Raw genomic sequence first — 23,472 nt, 5'->3', positions numbered from 1 at the left:
CTCGATTAAAAAATAAAAATAAATTATCACTAAATTTAAATATATATATATATATATGAGGGCATAAATTTTACTTTTGCCCCGGGCATTAAAAACTTGAGGACCGACACTGGTGATGAGAATGCACTAATAGCGTTGGATGATAGGGAAGAAGAACTATAGTTTTTTCAATCTAGAACTTGCTAAAGCACTTATGTGATTCAAGAAAAGGGGCCATTCTTTCACTAAGCTATCTCCTGCAAGCCTCATTGATTATTATTTTTGAACACTTAATATACAAAATAAATAATTAAATATACAAATTAATCAGATATACACATATATATATATAATCAATAATCAAATACACAACTCAATAATCAAATAAAGAATATACAATATCAATCATATAATACAAAAAAAAATACAAAATATCCTGAACCATTAAGAAGTCGCTGAAGAAGACTTGCTGAGGAAGCTGCTGAAAAAGACTCATCGAGAGAAGACACTGTCGCTGCTCGTTGCTATTGTTGTTTGTGGCCGCCACCATCGGATCTGGTGTGTGTGTCGCCAGATTTGTTGCTACCATCATTGCCTTACAACTCTTCTTCACCTTTTACGTGTCTAGTTCTCTCTTCTCACCTTGAGCAGTTGGGGGTGAGGAAGAGATAGCAAGAAGAATTCAATTGCTAACATTGATGAGGCATTTCAAGGTTGTCAAAAATTTAGCGAGCAAAAATAGCGATAGCGAACTTTGTTGGAGCTCATTTTCTGGAACATTCTCACAACAAATAGTTTTGGCAAGCTGAAAATAGCACTGTTGGAGATAGCTTTAGTGTTACAATGGTTTAGTAGCTATCAAAAATTAATTATATAATAATAATAATAATAATAATAATAATAATAATAATAATAATAATTTGCATTATTATTCTGACTTCTTGTGGATTGTCCCTCAAATATTGCCTGCCTGCCTCTCATGTCATGTGAACTACTTTGCCCTTTCATGAATTCAATTGGAGTTTTAAGTGATTAAATTTGTAAACAAAAATGAATTAGTATTATTGAGTTTAGTTTTGAGTTTTAATTAATGAATTGCAAACAAAATCAACTAACCTCAAAAGGATTGGATTTACAAAATTCTTGGTTCAATAATAAAGGAAGAAAGTATTTTAGGTGTTTCATAGTAATCTCTTTTTGTGTTTTTTTTTTTTATTTTATATTTATTAAAATTATTAGCCACATCTTTAACCATAACATATATACAATTAAACTAACTAACATATGTGGAAAAAAAAAACCATAGATTGTGGTATTAAAGGTAATATTTAATTTCTAATTTTCTAATAAAACAAAAAAAAAGAAAAAGAAAAAGAAAAAGAAAAAAACCCAAATTCACAACAAAATTGTAAAACACACAAATGGGACCGTTGAGAAATCCCCAATTTGATTATTAGGGTATGTATGTTGGGATACGAGAGCGCCAAATCAAGAGATGATTTTGAACCCGACGTGCTGCTGATTGGAATGAATGAGCATGAGAAAGGGAGAGAGTATTATATAACGGTCGGAAAAAGTGAGGGAGGGAGGGAGTTGTTTGCGTGCAACATGTTATATGCATATGGGCTGTTGTAGGAGGTGAACAAGCATATAATTGAACAAAGAAAAAAGGTGGAAAATGGCGGATGATATGTCATCGTCGTCGGCGATTGTGTCGCGGAGAGTTGGGGAATTTATAAGGAAGGAGGTGGCTGATTGGGACGATGTGGTGATGGCCACTGCAAGATTCAAGGCGTTTAGTGGACAGAGGTCCGATTGGGAGCCCAGGTACACTTTCTGGAGAGATTTGATCCTTAAGGTCGCCACCCACCTCGGCATCTTCCGCCTTCATCCTTCCCAGGTCTACCCTTACTACACCCAACTATCTCACTCTTTCTGTTTTGTCATCTATTTCTTAGTTCAGACCTTTCGCTAAATCTGGTTGGTTGGTTGTTTTCTTCTCCCCCCTGAAGATAAGAAACATTTGGTTCAATCGAGGAGGCCTCGCTCCTTTATGCCTTGACCGCGTCTTGGTGAGTTTCTCTTGATTCAATGCCAAAGTGTTGGATACAACCCAGAATTCAAACTTCTTACTACTTCCAAGTAATACCGCTGTCAAAAAGGGGTTGATAACAATTCCTTTGCCTATTTGTCATTACATTGAGATACCTCTGGCCATCCAGAAGACATAATTACTTCCTACCTTGGATTCTCTTTCTATTTTGTCAAATAAAATATTTACTGAGACGACACTGCTTACTGATTTGCCTGATCAAAATAAACAAGAACCGGTTTTAAAGAAGATGATATATGTATCAAGACAACAAATGTTCAGATTCGAATTCTCCAAAAATTCTTCATTGTAGCTCATTGTATTCCAGGTCCTTCATATAATTAGATCACCATTGGCTATTGTTGCTCATATGCATGCTAGTCTGCATTTGCATAAGATTCCTCATTGGGTTGTGAATGGCTTAAAACTTGTGCTAATCTTGTGTTGACCTGTTATATTTGCAGTTTCTGATAAGGGTATCCTTATAGCTTGTTGATGCTTATAAAGTTGTTTTTGTTTATCTAGGCAAAAACCCTGTAAGTTAAAAAATGATGTCCCAAGATGCAGCCAAATATTTCTATGGACCCAAACTTTGCATACTTTCCTAAACCAGATTTTTGTTTTCTCCTCCTGGAAGCGCTGGCCACAATAAATTAGGCTAAACTCATTTAAGGGCGCCCATCAATCCTATATCCTTTGGCATTTAAAGGCTACTGGTATGAAGTTGATGAGCAGGACATGTTTATGCTAAACAAAATCTAGTTTCCAATATATGAATAATTTCACCACCATTATCATTGTCATCCAAATCTTAAGTGTAGTTTTTTGGTTAAATGTGTTGAACATCTAAACTACTTCTATACTAGCAAACCTTTCATGTTCTCAACATTTTGAAAGTCCACCCCCCTCTCCCCAATTTTCAGGGAAAAAAAGAAAGGAAAAAAGGACAAAGAAAAAAAAAACGTAGATAAGAAAAGGAACTTGTGTTTTACTAGATTATTATGCTTTTTGAACTTAAATGGAAAACCCCCACAACACACACATACAGACACAATCAGAGATATTTTCCCTTATTTGTCAAACTCTTGTTTGGTTAGAGTCAGTTAAATTTCTTGGCTCATCCACACTATCTTGTTAATGTAGGACAGTACCATTCTGTTTGCATAAATTTGTCTTGACATGTTATGTGTTTTCCTTTTATCTTCAGCTTGAAATGTATAATGCTGGTGATATTCTAAAAAGAAATGATTTTTCTGATCCAACAAGTGGACGACTCTTCCAAATTTTCAAAAGGGCAGTGCATCTAGTGGGTTTATCCAGATCATCAAGTCAAATAGACATCATGGATGACCATCTCATTCTCTTGCCGCTATTGAAGGTTTGTTATATCGTTTCGTCTATTAGAAATAGGAGCCAAAGTAATGTGGAATATTTCTAATTTTCTAGAATGGAAGTCATGCCCACTTAATGTTATCCTTAAATCAAAGAGGGTGCTCGTTGAGTGGAGAAAGAGCACTCTACCTTCTATTGATGAAAATAAAGGAAACGTTTAAAGTTGTGGAAATTATTGTCATCAAGCTAATGGGGGCCATACAATGAAACTTTGGGAATGGATGATTGAGTAAAGGTTAAGAAGAGAAACTGGGGTCTCAGAAGACCAATAAGCTTTTATGCTTATAGTGGTGTCTAATGGAAAGATCTAGAGATAACAAAAAAAAAAAAGAGTCTGTGTGTGGTGTTTATATACTTGAAAAAAAAAATGACAAAAGTTCTCATAGCTATCTTTTAGAGGTGTTTTAAAGAAGAAAGGAGTGTCAAGTACTGATATATGGTTACTAAAGGCATGAATCATCAAGCAGAAATGTGTGTTAGGACTTGTAAGTGAGATACTAAGTCTTTTCCAGCATAATTAGATTATGTCAAAGATTTGTATTAAACCTTTACTCCTTGCTCTTGTGATGGATGAACTCGGAAAGCACATGCAAGAAGAGGTACATCAGTGTATGTTATTTGCTATTGATACTGTCTTGGTGGATGAGACCAAAGAAGGTGTGGATACTAAGCTTGTGGAAAAACACATTCGAATAAGAAGACTTTATGTTGACTAGGTTGAAAATCAATATGTATGGTTTATAAATTTAGTAAAAATAAAAATGTGGATAATATTGTGGGGAGACTTGGAAATCAAGTTATTCCTTAAAAATATTAGTTTAGATGTTTTGAATGGTTATAAGACCATCTTTCTTGTATCAGCATGTGTTGTGTAATTGAAATGAGGATGATATGGCAGTGTGTAGTCATATATGAAAAGAAAACTAAAATGAGATTTTTCGTAATAATGTCTAAGTGTTGCCTATTAAAGATAAGATGCATGAGATATAATCCAAATATTTTGGACATGCAAGAAAAAAATAAATAAGATGCTGCACCTGTGAGGTGAGTGGATGAAAGGAAGAAGTTTGCAACCAAAGAGGTAGAGGAAATCTAAGAAAAGTTGGTGGGAAATGCTTAGACATACAAGGATATAATTTCCTTACATAAATGTTGACAATGAATAGAGATGATTGGAAGGCTATTAATTCATGTAGCCAATTCCACCGAGTGGGAGTAAGACTTTTGATGAAAATGAGGAGTTATGCTCCTACAAGTACTTAATCAGATACATGCCATGAACTTAATAAGTTGTTTTGATGATTTGGTGTTTAACTTCACATTTTTTCATTAATTTCAAATACAGGTCAGAAACATTGACTGCTGACATATGGAACATGTCATGAAATCTTTGGTGCTGTATTTTCCCGTCAATATTTAGATTTTATGACAAGAAAAGAAGTTCTAATATTGATGGTAATAGATTCCAGGACCCATTATTAGTTGAGTTTTTTTTTTTTTCTGAAGTCTGCTGTTTGCATTTGATGAAGATTTTAGTTTTATAGGAAATTTAGGAAAAATTGGCGTTTAAAGAGTGTTTCTTGTCCTTGCTAGAACAATAGCCTTTTTTTTTCTTTGTTTTTGTTTAGTTTTGTTTTTTTATGAGGGTGGGGGTCGTTGTTTTGCTATCCTTGTCTTTATCAAGTCCATTCCCTCTTATGTTAATTCCTATGGTTTAGAAGCATGTTCAATTGTTTTATGCCTCCATTTTTTTTATGCATTTGAATTTTTGGAGGAAAGGATACCTATGAGACCCATGGACTGCTTTATTTGGTTTCCACGTACATTATACATGCAATATTTAACATATCAGGAAATTTTAGGAGTCCTTTTAACTTACTTAACACGCTAATTGGTTTAGTATTATTCCTAGATTGCCTCCTTGCTTCTTTTGCTTAGTAGTGTGCCTGAGCAAAAGGAATGAAGTAATTATTGCAAGAGTTCTAGTCCTGATTTTTTCTTTTTGTTTTTATTTTTATGAATAATATTATTCTAAAAGTCTTTCTTTCTTGCTATGTAGGCTAAAGCTGCTGAAGTTGTCAAACTTATATCTGAAACTCAATGGACTTCTTCATGCATCATTACAATGAAGAAGTTCCAAGAAATTTGTGGAGGTTCTGAGGAAGCATCTGTCATTTTGAGTTACTTGTCAAGATCCAAAAAAATGCAGTATCTTGCAATCAACAAGAGTGAATTGTTGGAGGTATTGTCCTTGATAATTTTGCTTCTAAGTATGATTCCCTTGGGAGCTGATTTACCAATTTCAAAGTGAAAGTCATGGTAAACTTGCACCTCATCGACACCTATAGTAGATTATTCTTGTATTTTTAAGGAAATAATGTCATGGATAAAGATTATTTCCCTGTTAATTATCTTAAGATATGCCACACAGGCCATGTGAGTTACTTGGAAAATCAAATGATATAGCGAAGCCCAACATGTTAGTTGAGGAGATACGTTCGAGATGACTGTGATGACACAGGTTTGAGTTGACCGATAGTGATGTGTCTTCTTGAACCAAACATCAGCGTGATTCTTGGTTCAATTCCTCAATAACAGACATGTTAGTGAAAGGACGAAGGGGATACCATTTTGCTTTGAATGAACTAGCTTTCACCTTCTGGGACTAGATTTTAGCTAACCTCTAGAGTTTGGGCCAGAATTCCAAAGTTATCTAGAAAGAACACAATTTGGGGTTCAGCCAGAGCCGGCCTTGGGCCAGGGCTACAGCTTGGGGCCCACAACTGAGGGGGGCCCAAAATGATAAAAAAAAAAAAATTAATAAAATATATATTATATTTATTTTTGCCCTCCTATTCCCCCCCCCCCCCCCTTCACTCACCCTCACCACGCCAATCTAAAAAAGTTGTCCCCTATGCTTTACATTGTCTCAAACTATCTCCTCCACTTCCACAAAATTAATCTCTTTATCAGAGTTGGTCCCGGGTTTTCTAAAGCCCAGGGCAAATTTTCTCAAGTGTGCTCCTTTATATAAATTAAATAAAAAAAAATAAAAGTTATCAACTAATTAATTTTATAAAAATTTATAAAAGATAAGGAAGAATACTTTGAGTTCTCATTAAAACTTTGTTTGGGAAAAACTCAATGGGACAAAACCCCAAACGAAGGAAAAAGAGTACCCCGCATTGTAAACATTGCATTATTAAACGAAAACTACATATTTGAGTCTACATGCTTTCTCTTGAATCTCCGTAAGCATTTCTTGTTTTGATCAATCTTCCTTTCATCCTCCATAATTAATCGAAGCAAAAACAATCATCACATGTACCTACAAAATAAAAATAGCAATGAAATCTCAACCACAAAACATCATTTAAAATGTCTTCTTGTTGCACTTTTATATGCAAAATCATCAATTATACTATCATATTTAATGTTTTCTAACATATCCTTTTCAATGTATAATATCGCTAATCCATTTAGCCTATCTTGAGTCATGGTGGTCCGCAAGTAAGATTTCAATAATTTTAATTTAAAAAAACTTATTTCAGCAGATGCCACAGTCACAGGTATAGTCAATAATACCCTATATGCAACCATTACATTAGGAAACATATCCACACTCTTTACAAACTCAAGAATTTTAATGGATGTCCATGGTTTATTTGTTTCATATGCTTCTTTTGGTAACATCACTTGCAACACCTGTAATTCTGAAAATAAGTCTCTTGCATCAACATCAGAAACATCACCATGTTTTAAAACATTTTCAAGATTCACACAAAAAATTTTCAATTCATCATCATGAAACGAAGTCAACTTTGCAGCATCAAATAAGAACCCAAAAATAGATTCAAAAAAATACAATTGTTCAAACCTACTCTTCAATTCACCAAGAGCAATATCCACTATAACAAGAAAATAATCAGTTCTAAATGATTCTTCAACTGATTGTTGTTCCCTATCACTATTGAAAACCTCATCAAAATACCTTTTTCTACAAACTTGACCTTTTTTTGGAAATACAGGCTCAATTCCCATATCAAGAAAAATTTCTTTAGTATCAATCATGGCAGAAATAAACCCATTTATTCTATAGTTTTCAAAAAATAAAACAAGTCCTTCTCATTGTCTTACAGCAGCATCAAGACGCATGTCTACTAACTAAGTTAATCTTATGCAAAATATCATGCCAAATAACCAAACTTAATATAAATTCAAAACTTGAAAGCTCTCCTAATGCTAAACTTTGAGCATCCCTACTCAATTTGGCATCTTCACTAATTTCTGTTAATTTAAATAAAGCTTCTCTGATTTGGGAAGCTTGAGATTTTATTGTTTTGACACTTTCAATGTGACTTTCTCAAGGTGTAGTTGACAATGATTTTGAAGTCAAACCATCTATGTAATCAAGTAACACATTCCATCGCTTTGTTGAATTAGAGAATACCGTATATATGCATTGACATGCTCCAAAAAAAAGATTTTGCTTTAACACACGAGTTGGCCATATTACAAACTATTAAGTTGAGACAATGAGAATCACATGACATGTAAAATGCTCTAGGATTTATATCAAGTAATCTTTTTTGTATACTTAGATTTTTTCCTTTCATATTAGAGCCATTATCATAACCTTGTCCCCTCACATCATCAATATTAAGTGTAAGGGACTCAATTACATTTTGCAATTCATTAAAAATTCCTAATCCAGATGTATCTTCCACATTTAGAAACTCTAGAAAGTACTCTTCTATATCCACTGGAGTACTTGAAACATTGACACACCTCAATATTAAAGTCATTTGTTTTTTGTGACTTGCATCAGGAGTACAATCAAAAATGACTGAAGGCCAAAAACAAAATCATAGATTAAGGATTAGGTCATGGAACATAAGAACATTAACAGGCAAAGCTATGGAAGTGGTAGATGTGATGATTAGGAAAAAAAATTAATATTATGTGCCTTCAAGAGGCGAGAGATGGGTAGGAAAAAAAACAAAAACTTTATCAGAAACTGGATATAAAATATGGTACACAGGAAATGATCGAGCGAAAAATGGAGTGAGGATTATTATGGATAAAAGCTTAGTAGATGAGGTAGTGGATGTAAAGAGAATAGGGGATAGGATTATTACGGTGAAGGCTAGTCTAGGAAGAATGATTATGAATATCTTTAGTATATATGCACCACAAGCAGGGTTAGGTGATGAGATAAAAGCAAAATTCTGGGAAGACCTAGAGGGACTCATACAAATGATACCAAGAGGGAGAGAAAGTAATTATAAGAGGTGACTTAAATGGGCACGTGGGTAGAGACGGAAACAGTTATAGAGAGGTACATGGAGGGTATGGATTCGGGGAAATTAATAATGAGTGTAAATCTATTCTAGATTTTGCTATGGCAAATGGGCTCATCATAACCAATACTAGGTTCAAAAAACGGGACGAACACTTAATCATAACACTTAATCGGTTATGTTGTAGGGATTGTAAGGTGATACCGGGAGAGTGTTTGACTACTCAACATAGACTTCTAGTACTTGACGTCCAAGTAAGAAATTGGAAGAGAAAAAATCACATAAAACAAAATTCAAGAATCAGGTGGTAGGATTTAAAAGGGGAGAAACAGCTAATCTTCAAAGAAAAATTAAGGGGTAGAAGGGAATGGAATGGAGAAGGATAGACAAACCAAATGTGAAAAGAAATAGCTAACGCCCTGAGAAACATAGCAAAGGTAGTCCTTGGAGAGACAAATGGTAGAGCCCCTAACCTTAAAGAGTCTTGGTGGTGGAATGAAGAGGTACAATTGAAAATTAAAAATAAGAAAACTTGCTATAAGGCTATATATCAATGCAACAATGAAGAAAATCAAAAAAATTATAAAGAAGCAAAAAAGGTAGCAAAAAGAGCTGTTAATGAAGCAAGGTCAAAAGCATATGAGAATCTATATAAACGACTTGATACAAAAGATGGGGAAAGGGATATATATAAATTAGCTAAAGCAAGAGAAAGAAAAACACGGGATTTAAATAAAGTGAAATGCATAAAAGATGAAAATCAAAATGTATTAGTGAACGAGGGAGCGATTAAGGAGAGATGGAAGGAGTATTTCACAAAATTATTCAATGATGGTGGCGACACAAGAGTTAGGTTGGGACATCTTAGTAACTCCGAAGGGAACGTGAGTTATATATTTTATCGACGCATAAGTTCAAATGAAATAAGGCAAGCATTAAAAAAGATGAAAAATCATAAGGCGGTGGGACCAGATAATATACCAATAGAAGCATGGAAATGCATAGGAGAAGAGGGCATTTCCTGGCTAACGCAATTATTTAACACGATTCTTAAATAAAAAAATATGCCAGATGAGTGGAGGAAGAGTACTTTAGTTTCTATATACAAGAACAAAGGAGATGTTCAAAACTGTGAAAATTACAGAGGAATTAAGTTAATGAGGTATACCATGAAACTCTGGGAGAGAGTAATAGAACAGAGGCTCAAAAAAAAAACAAAGGTCTCGAAAAATCAGTTTGGTTTCATGCTTAGTAGGTCAACAATGGAAGCTATATACCTATTGTGGCGCCTAATGGAAAGGTATCGGGATCATCAGAAGGACCTGCATATGGTGTTTATAGATCTAGAAAAGGCCTATGATAGGGTTTCTAGAGAAGTATTATGGAGGGTTTTAGAGAAGAAATGAGTCAGAATAGCCTATATACAAGCCCTTAAGGACATGTATCACGGTGTAGAGACAAGGATCAGAACATGCGGAGGGGATACTGAATCGTTTACAACTACAATAAGACTGCATCAAGGTTCTGCACTAAGTCCATACTTATTTGCTCTAGTAATGGATGAACTCACTAAAGATATTCAGACAGAGGTGCCATGGTGTATGCTTTTTGCAGACGACATAGTGTTGGTGGATGAAACAAAAGGAGTGAACGCTAAGCTTGAGTTGTGGAGAAACAATTTAGAATCTAAGGGATTTAAATTAAGTAGAAAGAAAACAGAATATATGGAATGTAAATTTAGTAAGAATGCAAGAGTGGATGATGTTATAATAAAACTAGAAGACCAAATCTTACAAAGAAAAGACCATTTTCGATATTTGGGATCAGTGATTCAAAAAGATGGGGAAATTCACGAGGATGTCGCACATAGAATTAAGACAGGTTGGCTAAAATGGAGAAATGCATCGAAGGTGTTATGTGATGGTAAAATCCCATTAAAACTGAAAGGAAAATTCTATAGGACAGCTATAAGACCAGTTTTGCTGTATGGTTCAGAATGTTGGGCAGTCAAATACTAGCATGAGCAAAAGACGAGTGTAGCAGAGATGAGGATGTTAAGATGGATGTGCGGCCATATAAGAAAGGATAAAATTAGAAATGAAATTATTCGTAATAAGGTAGGAGTAGTGCCAATCGAGGAGAAGATGAGAGAGACTAGACTAAGATGGTTTGGTCATGTGAGAAGGAGACCAAGAGACGCTCCTGTGAGAAGAGTTGATGAAATGGAACAATTAGTCAAAAAAAGAGGTAAGAGATAGACTCAAGAAGACTTTGGGAGAGACATTAAAGTTTGATATAAAATGTATGAATTTAAATGAAGATATGATAAAAGACAGAAATACATGAAAGTCTAGAATTCATGTAGCCGACCCCACATAGTGGGATAAAGGTTGGATATGTTGTTGTTGTTGTTGTTGCATATTTAACATTTGATGCTAAAATAGCTATCAACTCATTTTGAATTTTATTATTAAGATAATGATAATGAATCTTCTTATCTTGAATGAGTCGAAAATGGTGTTTCGAAAATGGTGTTGCATTATTCATTATCATTATCTTAGCCATAAAATTCAAAATGAGTTGATAGCTATTTTAGCATCAAATGTTAAATATGCAATCATTGAAAAAATAAAAACAGCTAAATGTTTTTCAATCATTCTTGATTGTACTCCTGATGCAAGTCACAAAGAACAAATGACTTTAATATTGAGGTGTGTCAATGTTTCAAGTACTCCAGTAAATATAGAAGAGTATTTTCTAGAGTTTCTAAATGTGGAAGATACATCTGGATTAGGAATTTTTAATGAATTGCAAAATGTAATTGAGTCCCTTACACTTAATATTGATGATGTGAGGGAACAAGGTTATGATAATGACTCTAATATGAAAGGAAAAAATCTAGGTGTACAAAAAAGATTACTTGATATAAATCCTAGAGCATTTTACATGCCATGTGGTTCTCATTGTCTTAACTTAATAGTTTGTAGTATGGCCAACTCATGTGTTAAAGCAAAATCTTTTTTTGGAGCATGTCAATGCATATATACGGTATTCTCTAATTCAACAAAGTGATGGAATGTGTTACTTGATTACATAGATGGTTTGACTTCGAAATCATTGTCAACTACACGTTGGGAAAGTCACATTGAAAGTGTCAAAACAATAAAATCTCAAGCTTCCCAAATTAGAGAAGCTTTATTTAAATTAACAGAAACTAGTGAAGATGCCAAATTGAGTGGGGATGCTCAAAGTTTAGCATCAAGAGAGCTTTCAAGTTTTGAATTTATATTAAGTTTGGTTATTTTTCATGATATTTTGCATAAGATTAACTTAGTAAAAAGTTACAATCTGAAGACATGCGTCTTGATGCTGCTGTAAGACAATGAGAATGACTTGTTTCATTTTTTGAAAACTATAGAATAAATGGGTTTATTTCTGCCATGATTAATGCTAAAGAAATTTCCCTTGATATGGGAATTGAGCCTGTATTTTCAAAAAAACGTCAAGTTTGTAAAAAAAGGCATTTTGATGAGGTTTCCAATAGTGATAGGGAACAACAATCAATTGGAGAATCATTTAGAACTGATTATTTTCTTGTTATAGTGGATATTGCTCTTGGTGAATTGAAGAATAGGTTTAAACAATTGCATTCTTTTGAATCTATTTTTGGGTTCTTATTTGATGTTGCAAAGTTGACTTCGTTTCATGATGATGAATTGAAAAGTTTTTGTGTGAATCTTGAAAATGCTTTAAAACATGGTAATGTTTTTGATGTTGATGCAAGAGACTTATTTTCAGAATTACAGGTGTTGCAAGTGATGTTACCAAAAGAAGCATATGAAATAGATAAACCATGGACATCCATTAAAATTCTTGAGTTTGTAAAGAGTGTGGATATGTTTCCTAATGTAATGGTTGCTTATAGGGTATTATTGACTATACCTGTGACTGTGGCATCTGCTGAAAGAAGTTTTTTTAAATTAAAATTATTGAAATTTTACTTGGGGACCACCATGTCTCAAGATAAGGCTAAATGGATTAGCGATATTATGCATTGAAAATGATATGTTAGAAAACATTAAATATGATAGTATAATTGATGATTTTGCATATAAAAGTGCAACAAGAACATTTTAAATGATGTTTTGTGGTTGAGATTTCATTGCTATTTTTATTTTGTAGGTACATGTGATGATTGTTTTTGCTTCGATTAATTGTGGAGGATGAAAGGAAGATTGATCAAATCAATAAATGTTTACGGAGATTCGAGAGGAAACATGTAAACTCAAATATGTAGTTTTCGTTTAATAATGCAATGTTTACAATGCGGGGTACTCTTTTTCCTTCATCTGGGGTTTTGTTCCATTGGGTTTTTCCCAAACAAGGTTTTAATGAGGCCCCAAAGTATTCTTCCTTATCTTTTATAATTTTAATAAAATTAATTAGTTGATAACTTTTATTTTTTTTATTTAATTTGTATAGAGGAGCACACTTGAGAAAATTTGCCCTGGGCCTTAGAAAACCCAGGACTGGCTCTGGGTTCAGCCACCTTGTGACTTTAAGATGAACGTGGAACTATAGCACTACCAACCAAAGGGTTAATGCCTTCAATATCCGGCTTAACAAGGGGGACCTGACCACGCTGTTATCCATAGAAATTCTTGTCCTATGAGGTATTCATTCCCTGAGATAAGGTTTATTTTTGGAAAATTTTAATCTTCAAGATTTCTATTTTATCCTTCATATTCTTAATAGAGAAACATCCAACAACTCTACTCTTGACTACGGCTATGGTTTTGACAACTTGCAAAACTTATTTGGCACTATTGGCACATTGTTCCTTGACTTTTTCATATCTCACTCTTTGTCTAGGTTGCGCCATCCTTATCCTAATCTACATTATTTTTTAGGTGCCACATTGAAAGAGCTCCTTGACAACCCAAGTATAGAGGGATGACTAATTCTGAAGATTGGACTGGATCCACCAGATGGACTGATTTAATCAGCAGTCAGTTGTCAAACCAATCTAGGTTTCTAGAAACTGGTCTGTTCACCAGTGAGCTTGCCAATTCTACTTATTTATCATTTCCTTTTGTTTTTCTTTTGTAGTTTTTTTTATCTAAGTTATAATTATTTTATATTTATTTTGAAATCCAATTTTATCCTATTTCTTCCAAGTTCAAACATTGACCAAGGACCCTTTTCCATTCCCATTCAATATCCCCATCCAGTTTTCAAAACATTGGGGATCACCTACATTTTGTTTTTGGTGGTCTTTGTTAGAGTAGTTTTTTTTGGGGGGGCTTCTGGATGGTTAGTTGCTTCTAGGAGGGATTATCTGTAAAATAGGTTTCCAGCCTCTTCACCCCCACTTCTCAGCTTTATCTTGAAAGGCTTGGGGTTTGAGGTAACCCCACAATGCCTACTGGTCCCTCCACTGCTGCCTTAGGCGTGAGAGGCTAGCAATAAATTTGTTATTACTGCTTGTTCTATATTTGAAATAGTCCTAGATTCAGGTATTTGGTTAAGATCCACCTTGGTTTAAAGTATCCTCTCTTTTCTATCTTAAGACAAAGGTTTTCTATAGCTTACGTTGGGCTTTCCTTTCTGGTTTCTAAATCCCTGCAAGTGGTAGTAATTTCTTTCTGCACTTTTAGGGGTCCAAAGTTGTTACTGAGTTGTGGAAGTGTGTTATTTGTTGTCCCACTGTGTCAACACCGCATCTTTGTTGTTTTCTCTGTTTACCTGTTTCTATTTGCATCAGGTGTATTTAATTATTATTTTTAGATTTTTAGTAAATTAATAGTAGTGAATTCTATTTAGTTGATTTGTAATAGGATTATACTTTTTGGTATAAATTGGAATAGATTGATTCTTTTACTTCTATCAGTATCTCTCTTCTCTTTCTTCTCCTTTTCTGTTTCCTCTTAGATTTCTTCCCTTATCGTTCTTGTTAGCCCTACGTCAATTTGGTGCCAGAGCCAAGATCACAACTTCATCATGTAGCCTATTGTTAGCTTTGCATTGCTATCATCATTAGGCTCTTGGAGTTCTTGCATGGTAGGTGGAGTTTACATTTTCCATTCACATGACTAAGCCTTGATTTGGGATTTGCCTCCATCAAATAGCACCAAAGAAGTAACAAGAATTGTTATGGGAGCTTAGTGACACACTAAGATTTTGGGGGTTAATTTCCATGCAGGCAGCAAACAGGCATGACAAGGATATGTTTCACAACCCAAATTTTAGGGACCATGACCGTCACTACTCCTTAATGGGCTATAGACCTCGCTGAGAGTAGTAAGCCTCACATTTATAATACAGTTTAAATCATTTCATTTTAATGTTCAATAACATCATCTCTTAATGGGAAATACATCAATCTTCAATGTCTCCTTACAACTGAGAAAAATAAAGTTAAATTAAACAATAGTCATTCCAAACCATAGTGAACATTCTTTGTCCAAATGCATGAGTGTGCTTGTACGCTGGAGTGTGACTACGATAATGCTTAGGAGGGGATCCCATACCATGATCTTGGTAGTGGCACTAATAGCTGGACCTACAACTACAAAATGTGGTGTGGTGGGGTTAGTCAAAGGTCAACGGACTCAGTAAGTGTGGAAGAGTATTATGATGGGGGAAATAAAAGTTCGTCTAATAAATGCTACTGTTAAGCATGACATGATAATTAATAGAAATAAGAAATAAGGGGTACCATATAATCACAATATTTAAACATGTTGACAAGAACATGAAGGTTAGTGGGAGTATGTAGAACTAGCAACTGTTTATCCATGAACATTAAATGAGTACATCGGCAGAACAACTCTCGCCCGATCAAAGTTTAGTGGCATAACAGCTCTCACCCATTTAATTACATGGTGCACCACGGCTAACCAAGTTATGTTGTTAGCAAACAATGTTCTATTTAGTTACTCCCAATGCCATGAATGCATATTAACAATAATAGTTATTCTTATGTTCAAACTTATATAAGCCCAACATGCCGTACTAATATTATATCGTGATATCACATATCATGCAACATTGATACCCAATCAAGATGACCAATAAATATGAACTCCTATTTCCCCTTTTTATATAGTTAAAATGAATCAAATGAGTTTGATATTTTAATAATGATGGAGTAAGAGACAATAGACATTAAATACAAGCATTTGTAAAAAAAATCATAATACAATCCCCGCTCTGTGATTTAGTAGAATATACTCGCTCAATTGCTTGTTGCCCAGGGAGTGCCAAAATCACCTGCAACTTGGCAACTTATTGCACACACAATACAACATAGAGAGGGAAGAAAATGAGAGAGAGAGAGAGAGAGAGAGAGAGAGAGAGAGGCATGAGGATTAGAGAATATAAGACCCCCTTCCCCAAAGAGAAAGCCCTTGTGAAGATTGGAACCAAAAAGGAAAGAGATGATCGATTACAGGATTTTATGGTGATTGATCACGGATGGAATGCGGGACAGAGATCTGATTGAGATGGGGTGACGAGAGATGGGAGCTGGCGGAAAAGAAGAATGGAAATGATGGTGGCTCGGCAGGGAGATTAAATCTCTCTTGCCGAGTGGAGCCCTAATGGGCCATTAGTGGTGACCCCCCAAGTCTTATTATAAGGCCCAAGATTGTGGGCCTTGCAATATGAGACATATGGTTGCATAGTAGGTTCATTGGGATAATGGGATGTGCAAGACCAAAGATTTTGTGAACTACATGCAGGTACTATGCAAGCATAGACTGATGATTGGTTGAGCTGCATGGCCCACTGCATGGCAAGTCTCTGAAATACTCTAGAAGGTTCTAGAATGTTCTATATCATTCTAGGTTACTCTAGTATATTTTATAATATGAAAGGTAAGGTCTAATTATATGTAAGGCCGATGGCCACATGCATGAAGGCTCATCTTTTATAGGCTGTTGGGTCGATGTGATCTTGGCGAGAGGTTTAGGAGGTAAGACCTATATAAAGCTTTCCACCATCATTTGTAATCCTCCAAACCACTTCGCTCTATTATAAGCCTAATTGATAATCTCTCTCTAGAGTGGTGCCTGGGAGTTTATCCAAGAGTGGTCATCTTGAGCCTAGCTAGCTTCCAAGTCATTCAAAGGCATGACACAAGTGGGGGTGATTCCCATCTGCACAAACGAGGGTCTGAAGGGCTAGCTTAGGGCTAGGGAAGGCCTTGTTCAAGTTAAGTGCCTCTTAATCAGCTAGGGGGAGTGTCAAGCCATTACAAGTGGTATAAAAGCCTAGTTGTGACAAGTATGTTCATAAGAATTTATGCCATGTAAAATAACATGTGACATGCAAGCAATAGAACAGGTGTGAACAAGTGCTATTGAACAAGATAGAATTATTGTTGGGGCCATCTAATTACAGCACTATCACAAAATGCGTGTTTAGTTGGGGCCCACCTTGGATGTGTCTGATGTTCCTATAACCACAATATAATCACGTTAGAATTATTGTTAAAACCATGCCATATAACTTAATCTAGATTGTCTATTGCTCCTAGCGGTGTCTTAAACAGAAATCCTAATGCTAGCAACTCATCCTTATATGACTTCTGGTAAAGGTTGGACTGAACCCATATAGAAAATGGGTCAAATTGGATGAAAATGGGTTATGGTAAAAAGGTCAATGAACCTAGTCTGTGGTCTCTGAGTCTGATCAATTGGGTATGTTAATGGGTCAGATCATGCTTGGTTTGGATTGGGCTTTGGGTCAAATCAGTCCTGGTCTAAATTTCTGATTGGGCCTCAAGTCAAATCGAACTGGTCATTTCAAGTGTTGGATTTTCCCTTGGGAGGTTATCGCTTGGCCCTCTACCCCTTTTTTTTTATATCAAACATGATTTGAGGAACACCACAATTTGAATCAAAAAATTGTAAACTAATTAGAGAAACACAAGTCTGTACAGCTCCACCCCATTATATATATATATATATATATTTGTTTTATTTTCCTTATTTTACAGCATTAAAAATAGGACATGGTAGCTATTTATGCTTTGAAGTAGAGTACCTGTGAAGTGCTGAGATACCTAAGGAGAACAACAGGTTGAAAGTCAAGCAAAGTTGCCTCATCCTTGCCAAACAACAGAGCGGACCAGAGTCATTTGACTCATGCCAAGCTGCCAACCACTCATTCAAGCTTGGTGTCAGTGGTTCTGCTGTGAAATATAGCTCTTTTCAAGTGATGGTGTTGGAATTTGAGAGACATTGGTAGCTATGAAGTTAACGAACAAAAGCTGTAGAAAGAAAAACATGAATATGAAGGCTGAAACCTCATTATTTTTATTCATGTCATCATGCCTTTAAATAGGCAATACATGTCAACTGAATAATAAGAAAATAGGATTTACTGTTAGACTTAAATTTAAAAACAACGAAATTATCTCAACCCACTAAATCAGTAAACAGAATCAAAGACTCAATCATAACCGACAATTTTGACTCAACAACTTTGAATCAATATTCAACATTCCTTCTTGATTCAAAGTTGCAAAACTTCAACTTTTTATGGAGCACTTCTCTCCAAATTTCTTCCAAATTGTGAAGCACTTCTTGATGCACTTCTCATCACAATCAATACTTCATTCAAATGTTGAAAAAAACTCAATTCAGTTTCATGGAGCACTTCTCTCCAAAAAAATTCTTCTTGGTGCATTTCCTCTTCAATTGCCCGTTCAACCGCCTTCACTGTATTTGCTTGTTGTTTCATGTTAAATCTGCAATCCTTTTTCAAATGCCCAAATCTTTTACATTGGAAGCATTGAGGCTTCCCCTTGTGCCAACAATCTTTCTCTTCATGACCAGGCTTTTTGCAATGGTCACATTCTAGAATTTTTCCTTCATTCTTTGACGATAAACTTTTGGCAAGATAAGCTCCCTCCACCGTCTTTTCACTTTCTTCATTTCTCATAATCCTTTTTTGCTCATGAGCTTGCAAGGCTCCGATTAATTCTGCCAATGTAATTTGGCTACTGTCCCTTGAATCTTCAAGAGAGGAGATTTTTGCCTCAAACCTCTCAGGTAGGCTTATCAAGACTTTCTCTACGATCCTGTTGTCAGGTAGCTCTTCTCCCATAAGTCTAATTTTATTTACCACTGTCATTAGTTTTTCAGAGAACTCTTGGATTGTATCCTTTTCATTCATGCTAAGAATCTCAAAATTTCTTTTGAGATTCAACACTTGTATTCTCTTCGTTCTAGCATTCCCTTGATATAGCTACATCCCACGCTTCCTTAGCCGTTTCACAAGCCATGATTCTTGAGAAAATTGATTCGAAGACAGCAGCGTGTAATTGAGATAAATCCCTCGGAGCTATAGCTTCTGCTTCTTCATGGGCTCTGATTTGATTGAGCATAGGATTGTTGCCAAGCGGAGGTATCTACCTTTCACTTTCGACCCATTGCCATAAACTGAGACCTCTCAAATGAGTTTTCATTTTGACAGCCCATACTTGATAATTTTCTCCATCAAAAGTTGGTGGTAAAAAAGATGATGTGTTGGTGGAAGCCATAGAAATAAAGAAGGCGTTGATGGGTTCTCTCTCACAGGCCCCTTAAAATCATTGAACGCTCTGATACCACTGTTGGAATTTGAGAGACATTGGTAGCTATGAAGTTAACGAACAAAAGCTATAGAAAGAAAAACATGAATGTGAAGGCTGAAATCTCATTATTTTTATTCATATCATCATGCCTTTAAATAGGCAATACATGTCAATTAAATAACAAGAAAATAGGATTTACTGCTAGACTTAAATTTAAAAACAACGAAATTATCTCAACCCACTAAATCAGTAAACAGAATCAAAGACCCAATCATAACTGACAATTTTGACTCAACAACTTTGAATCAATATTCAACAGATGGAAACTATCACCTATGTTGATCGAAGACTCTTTTTCCTTCAATCAATGCCCCCACTTGAGTGAAGAGGTCTAGTTGATATTGTCAGTTGACTGTCATAGAGCTTGTTTGCAGTCAATGTCTAAGCTTGCACAAAGAGGTCAGTCAATGCTATCAGTCAACTACTTCCCTTACATGAGGAGGTCAATCATTGCTAGCAGTCTACTACTCTAGTCAGCTTTTACCTATTCTCTAGTCTCCTGTTTCTTCACTCTGATGCCAAGATGAACACAGGAAGAGAGAGCATCTCATAATTTATTTCATTGATTAATCAGGCATTCACTCCTTTTGGATAGGAACAGTAGGAACAAAAAACAAAAAGAGATTTGTGTTAGCCATTAATCGTGCCAATCACAATCCCTCAGATTGAGGCTGTCAATCCATATTTGTCAAATGGTTATCTGCCTCCTCTCTGCCCAGCTAGATTGCTTTCTCTTTACCCAATTCGCAGCAGATCTTCTGGTGGTAGTTATCAATTGACCAGCTCTCTAACAACCTGCATATATAGCCTCATGTATAACCTATGAAAGAAAACATTATGTAATAAGAACTTGTAAGCTGAGCCTGTGGGGTCAGCACTTGCTGAGGCTTGTCACAAATTTAGTTTGATTTTTAAGCATGCCTTGTTTCATTTGTCACATCTGGGTTTGTACTAGTTTGTGAGATCATGTCAAATACAGCTAATATAGATCTTATATTTCTTAGAAGACTAAAATTCTTGCCTTTGATTCAACTGTACTGTTTGCTTATCTAAAACGTGTCTTTGCCTTTCGCAGGGTGTGAAAGTCTCTCTCTCGCCAGAAGCAGTTTCTAGAATCACAAGTCTGGATTATGATGTTCTGCATTTGATTTCTACAGCAGAAAAACTTAAACTACAGCTTGATGTGGTCAACAAACGTTGGGAAATGTAATGATATCCAACTCTTGGTACTTTTCTTTTACCAACATAGTCTAACAGAATATGAGCAGATTGACACATTCCATCTGAATTAGTACAGAGCCATTATCATGCAGATCCATAGTGTTGCAAATGGCATGCAAAGTGAGTTTATTATGAAGGCAACCTATTCTTGTGATTCACCAGGATAATTTTCTGGTTGGAAATGCAGATTTTTTATCTATGAATCCCTTCCTGCCACTATGGCAATTGGTTAAGAAATTTGTACTTTTAGAACATTTGGAGCCTAAAGCCGTCAACTAGGAGAGAACCCATTGACAATTCCAGTAGCGAGCATATGATTCAACTTTAAGATTTTCTCAGTATGTAAATGTTAAGCTATACATATGAGCTCACCAGACGCATTTAGTTTTGATTCTCTTATAATATATTGGTTCTGTGCACAGGTCAAGAAAATTAGCTTTAGCTTCTCTACAATCTGAGAACAGAAAAATTGCTTTGAAACATGCAAGGGAATTAAAGTTAGCCTCTGAAAGTAGAGAAAAATGCACTGCACTCCTGAACCGAGTGGAGGAAGTCCTCAGAATCCTTGAGGACGCTGAATCTTCAAAAAAGGTACATCTGATAGAACCTTTTAGATAAGCTTCAGCTGCACCTTTATTGTGCTTCTGTAGTGTAGTGTAATGAGTTGTATGAACTGCTGAGTCACTTTCTTTAGATTCTGGTCTGCAAAGTATCTGGAATCTATCATCTGTCACCTTCTGATGACAGGTGTCTGAAGCCATCCAAATTGGTGCACAAGCAATGAAGGAAAACAGGATCAATGTGGAAGAGATTCATCACTGTCTGCAAGACCTTGAGGAGAGCATTGAATCGCAGAGGCTGGTCGAGAATGCCCTAGGTATTTTCTTGCTTTAACTAATTTGAAATGACATTCTTTGAAAATCTTATAACAAATTTAATTGCATAGTTTGCATTAAAAGAATACCACTTGCTGAGACCAGTCGCTGCAATCTTCCTCATCAATTACATTGGATTAATAAGGTCAAATACTTGAGGGATTAGAGAAGCCCATAACTGTTGAGCTCAGTCCTCAAATAAATGTCTTCTACTGAGAAAATAAATAAGTGAATTAATTTTTTTCATCTACTCTATTGCCTTTACCTGGCAATTGCCAGTGGCATTTAAATTTGCAATTAAATGTAACATGCTCTAATTTGCAATTGCACTGCCAGTGTTATGTTTTTGTACGCTCTAACATGCTCCTGTGCTGGAGCTGCAGAATCAACTTCATTATACACAGGAGTGGAAGATGAAGAGGTAGAAGATGAGTTAAATAAGCTGGAGTTGGAAGTGGGGAGTGTTTCCTCCACATCCGAAGTTGCGGCCAATGGTGCAAGGAGGGTAGAAGAAACAGAGGATCAGGAGATTGCAGGATCAATGCTAAATGATGCCTTGTCCAATCTTAGCCTTGTGGATGATGATTCTGTGGACCCTACCAGAAGTAATTTATCAAAAAGTGTTCAACTTGAAGCTCAGTAGCCAGATGATACTTTTGGTTTTAGAAAACCCATGAATCAGACCCTATCAGATTTGCTAACAGCTTGACTTTAGAACTATATGTGTTTATGACAAAAAGAAAAACAACATATATAGGAAACAGAGCACTTTGTCATTCCTAATGTAAAAAATGTTGTGTGTGTGTGTGTTTGTGTGTGTTTGACAGTATTTGCCTCATATTTCTAATTTGAATGCAGAAAGCTAATATATGATTAAAAGATTTATTTTTATGTGAAAAAAAGTACCGATATGATGTTAGTTTATAAGATTTATTTTCTAAATAAAGAGAAATTGGTATTTAGATAATCTTTTCATTTAAAATAATTATCAACAAATATTTAATTTTTCTCTCCAAAATATATCTGTTACTTTTATTTTTAGAACAAGTCCTCTTTAGGGTATGTTTACATATATTCATTTTACATAATTTTTGAATGAGGGTAAAATTTAAGGAAGAGATGTCACGGGGCAATAAAATATGACATTAATGATTACACTTTTTTATTAGTGGATTTATTTAATTAAAAAATGAATCAAAAGAATTTTCCCATTAATCTTGAATTAACAAAAAGAATAAAAGTCTTTCTCAATAATTAAAACTAGTTTAAGAAGTTTTATGTTACCTATAAACAAAAATTGAATCACATATTTTAAATTCAGTATGTTGAATAGAGCCAAAGGCATTGAATTTGGTATAGATATAAATACATTTGTCAATTATAACATTGATAGAAAATTTAATTTTATGTTAATGTAACTATTACAAATCTCTCAATTTCCTCAACAATTTTTTGAATTCAAAGTTATTTAAATCTCTATTTTTAACTTTGTAAATAACTATTATAAATGTTAATCCATTTTTTTTACTATTAACCAGTTTTCTATTTTTTAAATTTTATTATTTCTATCATGATGTATATACATGTATACTTAAATTTAATTAATAAATTTACAACCACTTTATTCAACTCATCAAATCTTTTAAGTATATTATTCACATAACAATAACATCTTTTGCTTTTATATGTAAAAATTAGTTCAATAACAAAATAAAAATCTCATTAACCTTTAAATTTTAAGTGCTATTCACACTGATTGTAAAATTATATTTAACATATTTTAAATAATCATTTATACTCAATGGTGTAGCTAGTATATAATAAATTGATAATTAAAATACACTTCATCCTCGTGAAGAGAAACACTAATATCTTTAGGCAACGCTCAACCCATCATCCTGTGCTGTCAATTGAATTTATGATTTTTACAATCTCGTCTCGTCACTGCTCACTAGACAAGAGCAAAAGGGC

At 34.8% G+C, this 23,472-nt stretch overlaps 1 protein-coding gene across 2 annotated transcripts; it reads left to right on the top strand.

Moving 5' to 3' along the window:
* Nucleotides 1-1,450: 1,450 nt before the first annotated feature.
* LOC127798387 (uncharacterized) lies at nucleotides 1,451-22,306 on the top strand. 2 transcript variants are annotated; one of them, XM_052331920.1, is made up of 8 exons: nucleotides 1,454-1,879; nucleotides 1,992-2,051; nucleotides 3,279-3,449; nucleotides 5,523-5,705; nucleotides 20,481-20,611; nucleotides 21,049-21,217; nucleotides 21,374-21,503; nucleotides 21,885-22,306. In XM_052331920.1, exons 1-8 carry the CDS (start codon nucleotides 1,658-1,660, stop codon nucleotides 22,142-22,144), a joined length of 1,326 nt encoding a protein of 441 aa, XP_052187880.1. In that variant the 5' UTR covers nucleotides 1,454-1,657; the 3' UTR covers nucleotides 22,145-22,306. The 2 variants fall into 2 exon arrangements, with proteins under 2 accessions (XP_052187881.1, XP_052187880.1); XM_052331921.1 differs by lacking the exon at nucleotides 3,279-3,449 and having other exon boundaries at nucleotides 1,451-1,879.
* The last annotated feature ends 1,166 nt before the right edge of the window (nucleotides 22,307-23,472 follow it).

This window comes from Diospyros lotus, chromosome 3 (genome assembly GCF_014633365.1).
Source record: "Diospyros lotus cultivar Yz01 chromosome 3, ASM1463336v1, whole genome shotgun sequence".
Taxonomy (NCBI): domain Eukaryota; kingdom Viridiplantae; phylum Streptophyta; class Magnoliopsida; order Ericales; family Ebenaceae; genus Diospyros; species Diospyros lotus.
This window is presented reverse-complemented; position numbering and strand designations above follow the sequence as displayed.

What these genes read in the sequence shown, in the direction of transcription:
- LOC127798387 (XM_052331920.1), top strand. Translation starts at nt 1,658, where the DNA reads ATGGCGGATGATATGTCATCGTCGTCGGCGATTGTGTCGCGGAGAGTT. An exon ending in TATGCCTTGACCGCGTCTTG is followed by an intron (nt 2,052 to 3,278) that starts GTGAGTTTCTCT and finishes TTTTATCTTCAG; the next exon opens with CTTGAAATGTATAATGCTGG. An exon ending in GCTGGTCGAGAATGCCCTAG is followed by an intron (nt 21,504 to 21,884) that starts GTATTTTCTTGC and finishes CTGGAGCTGCAG; the next exon opens with AATCAACTTCATTATACACA.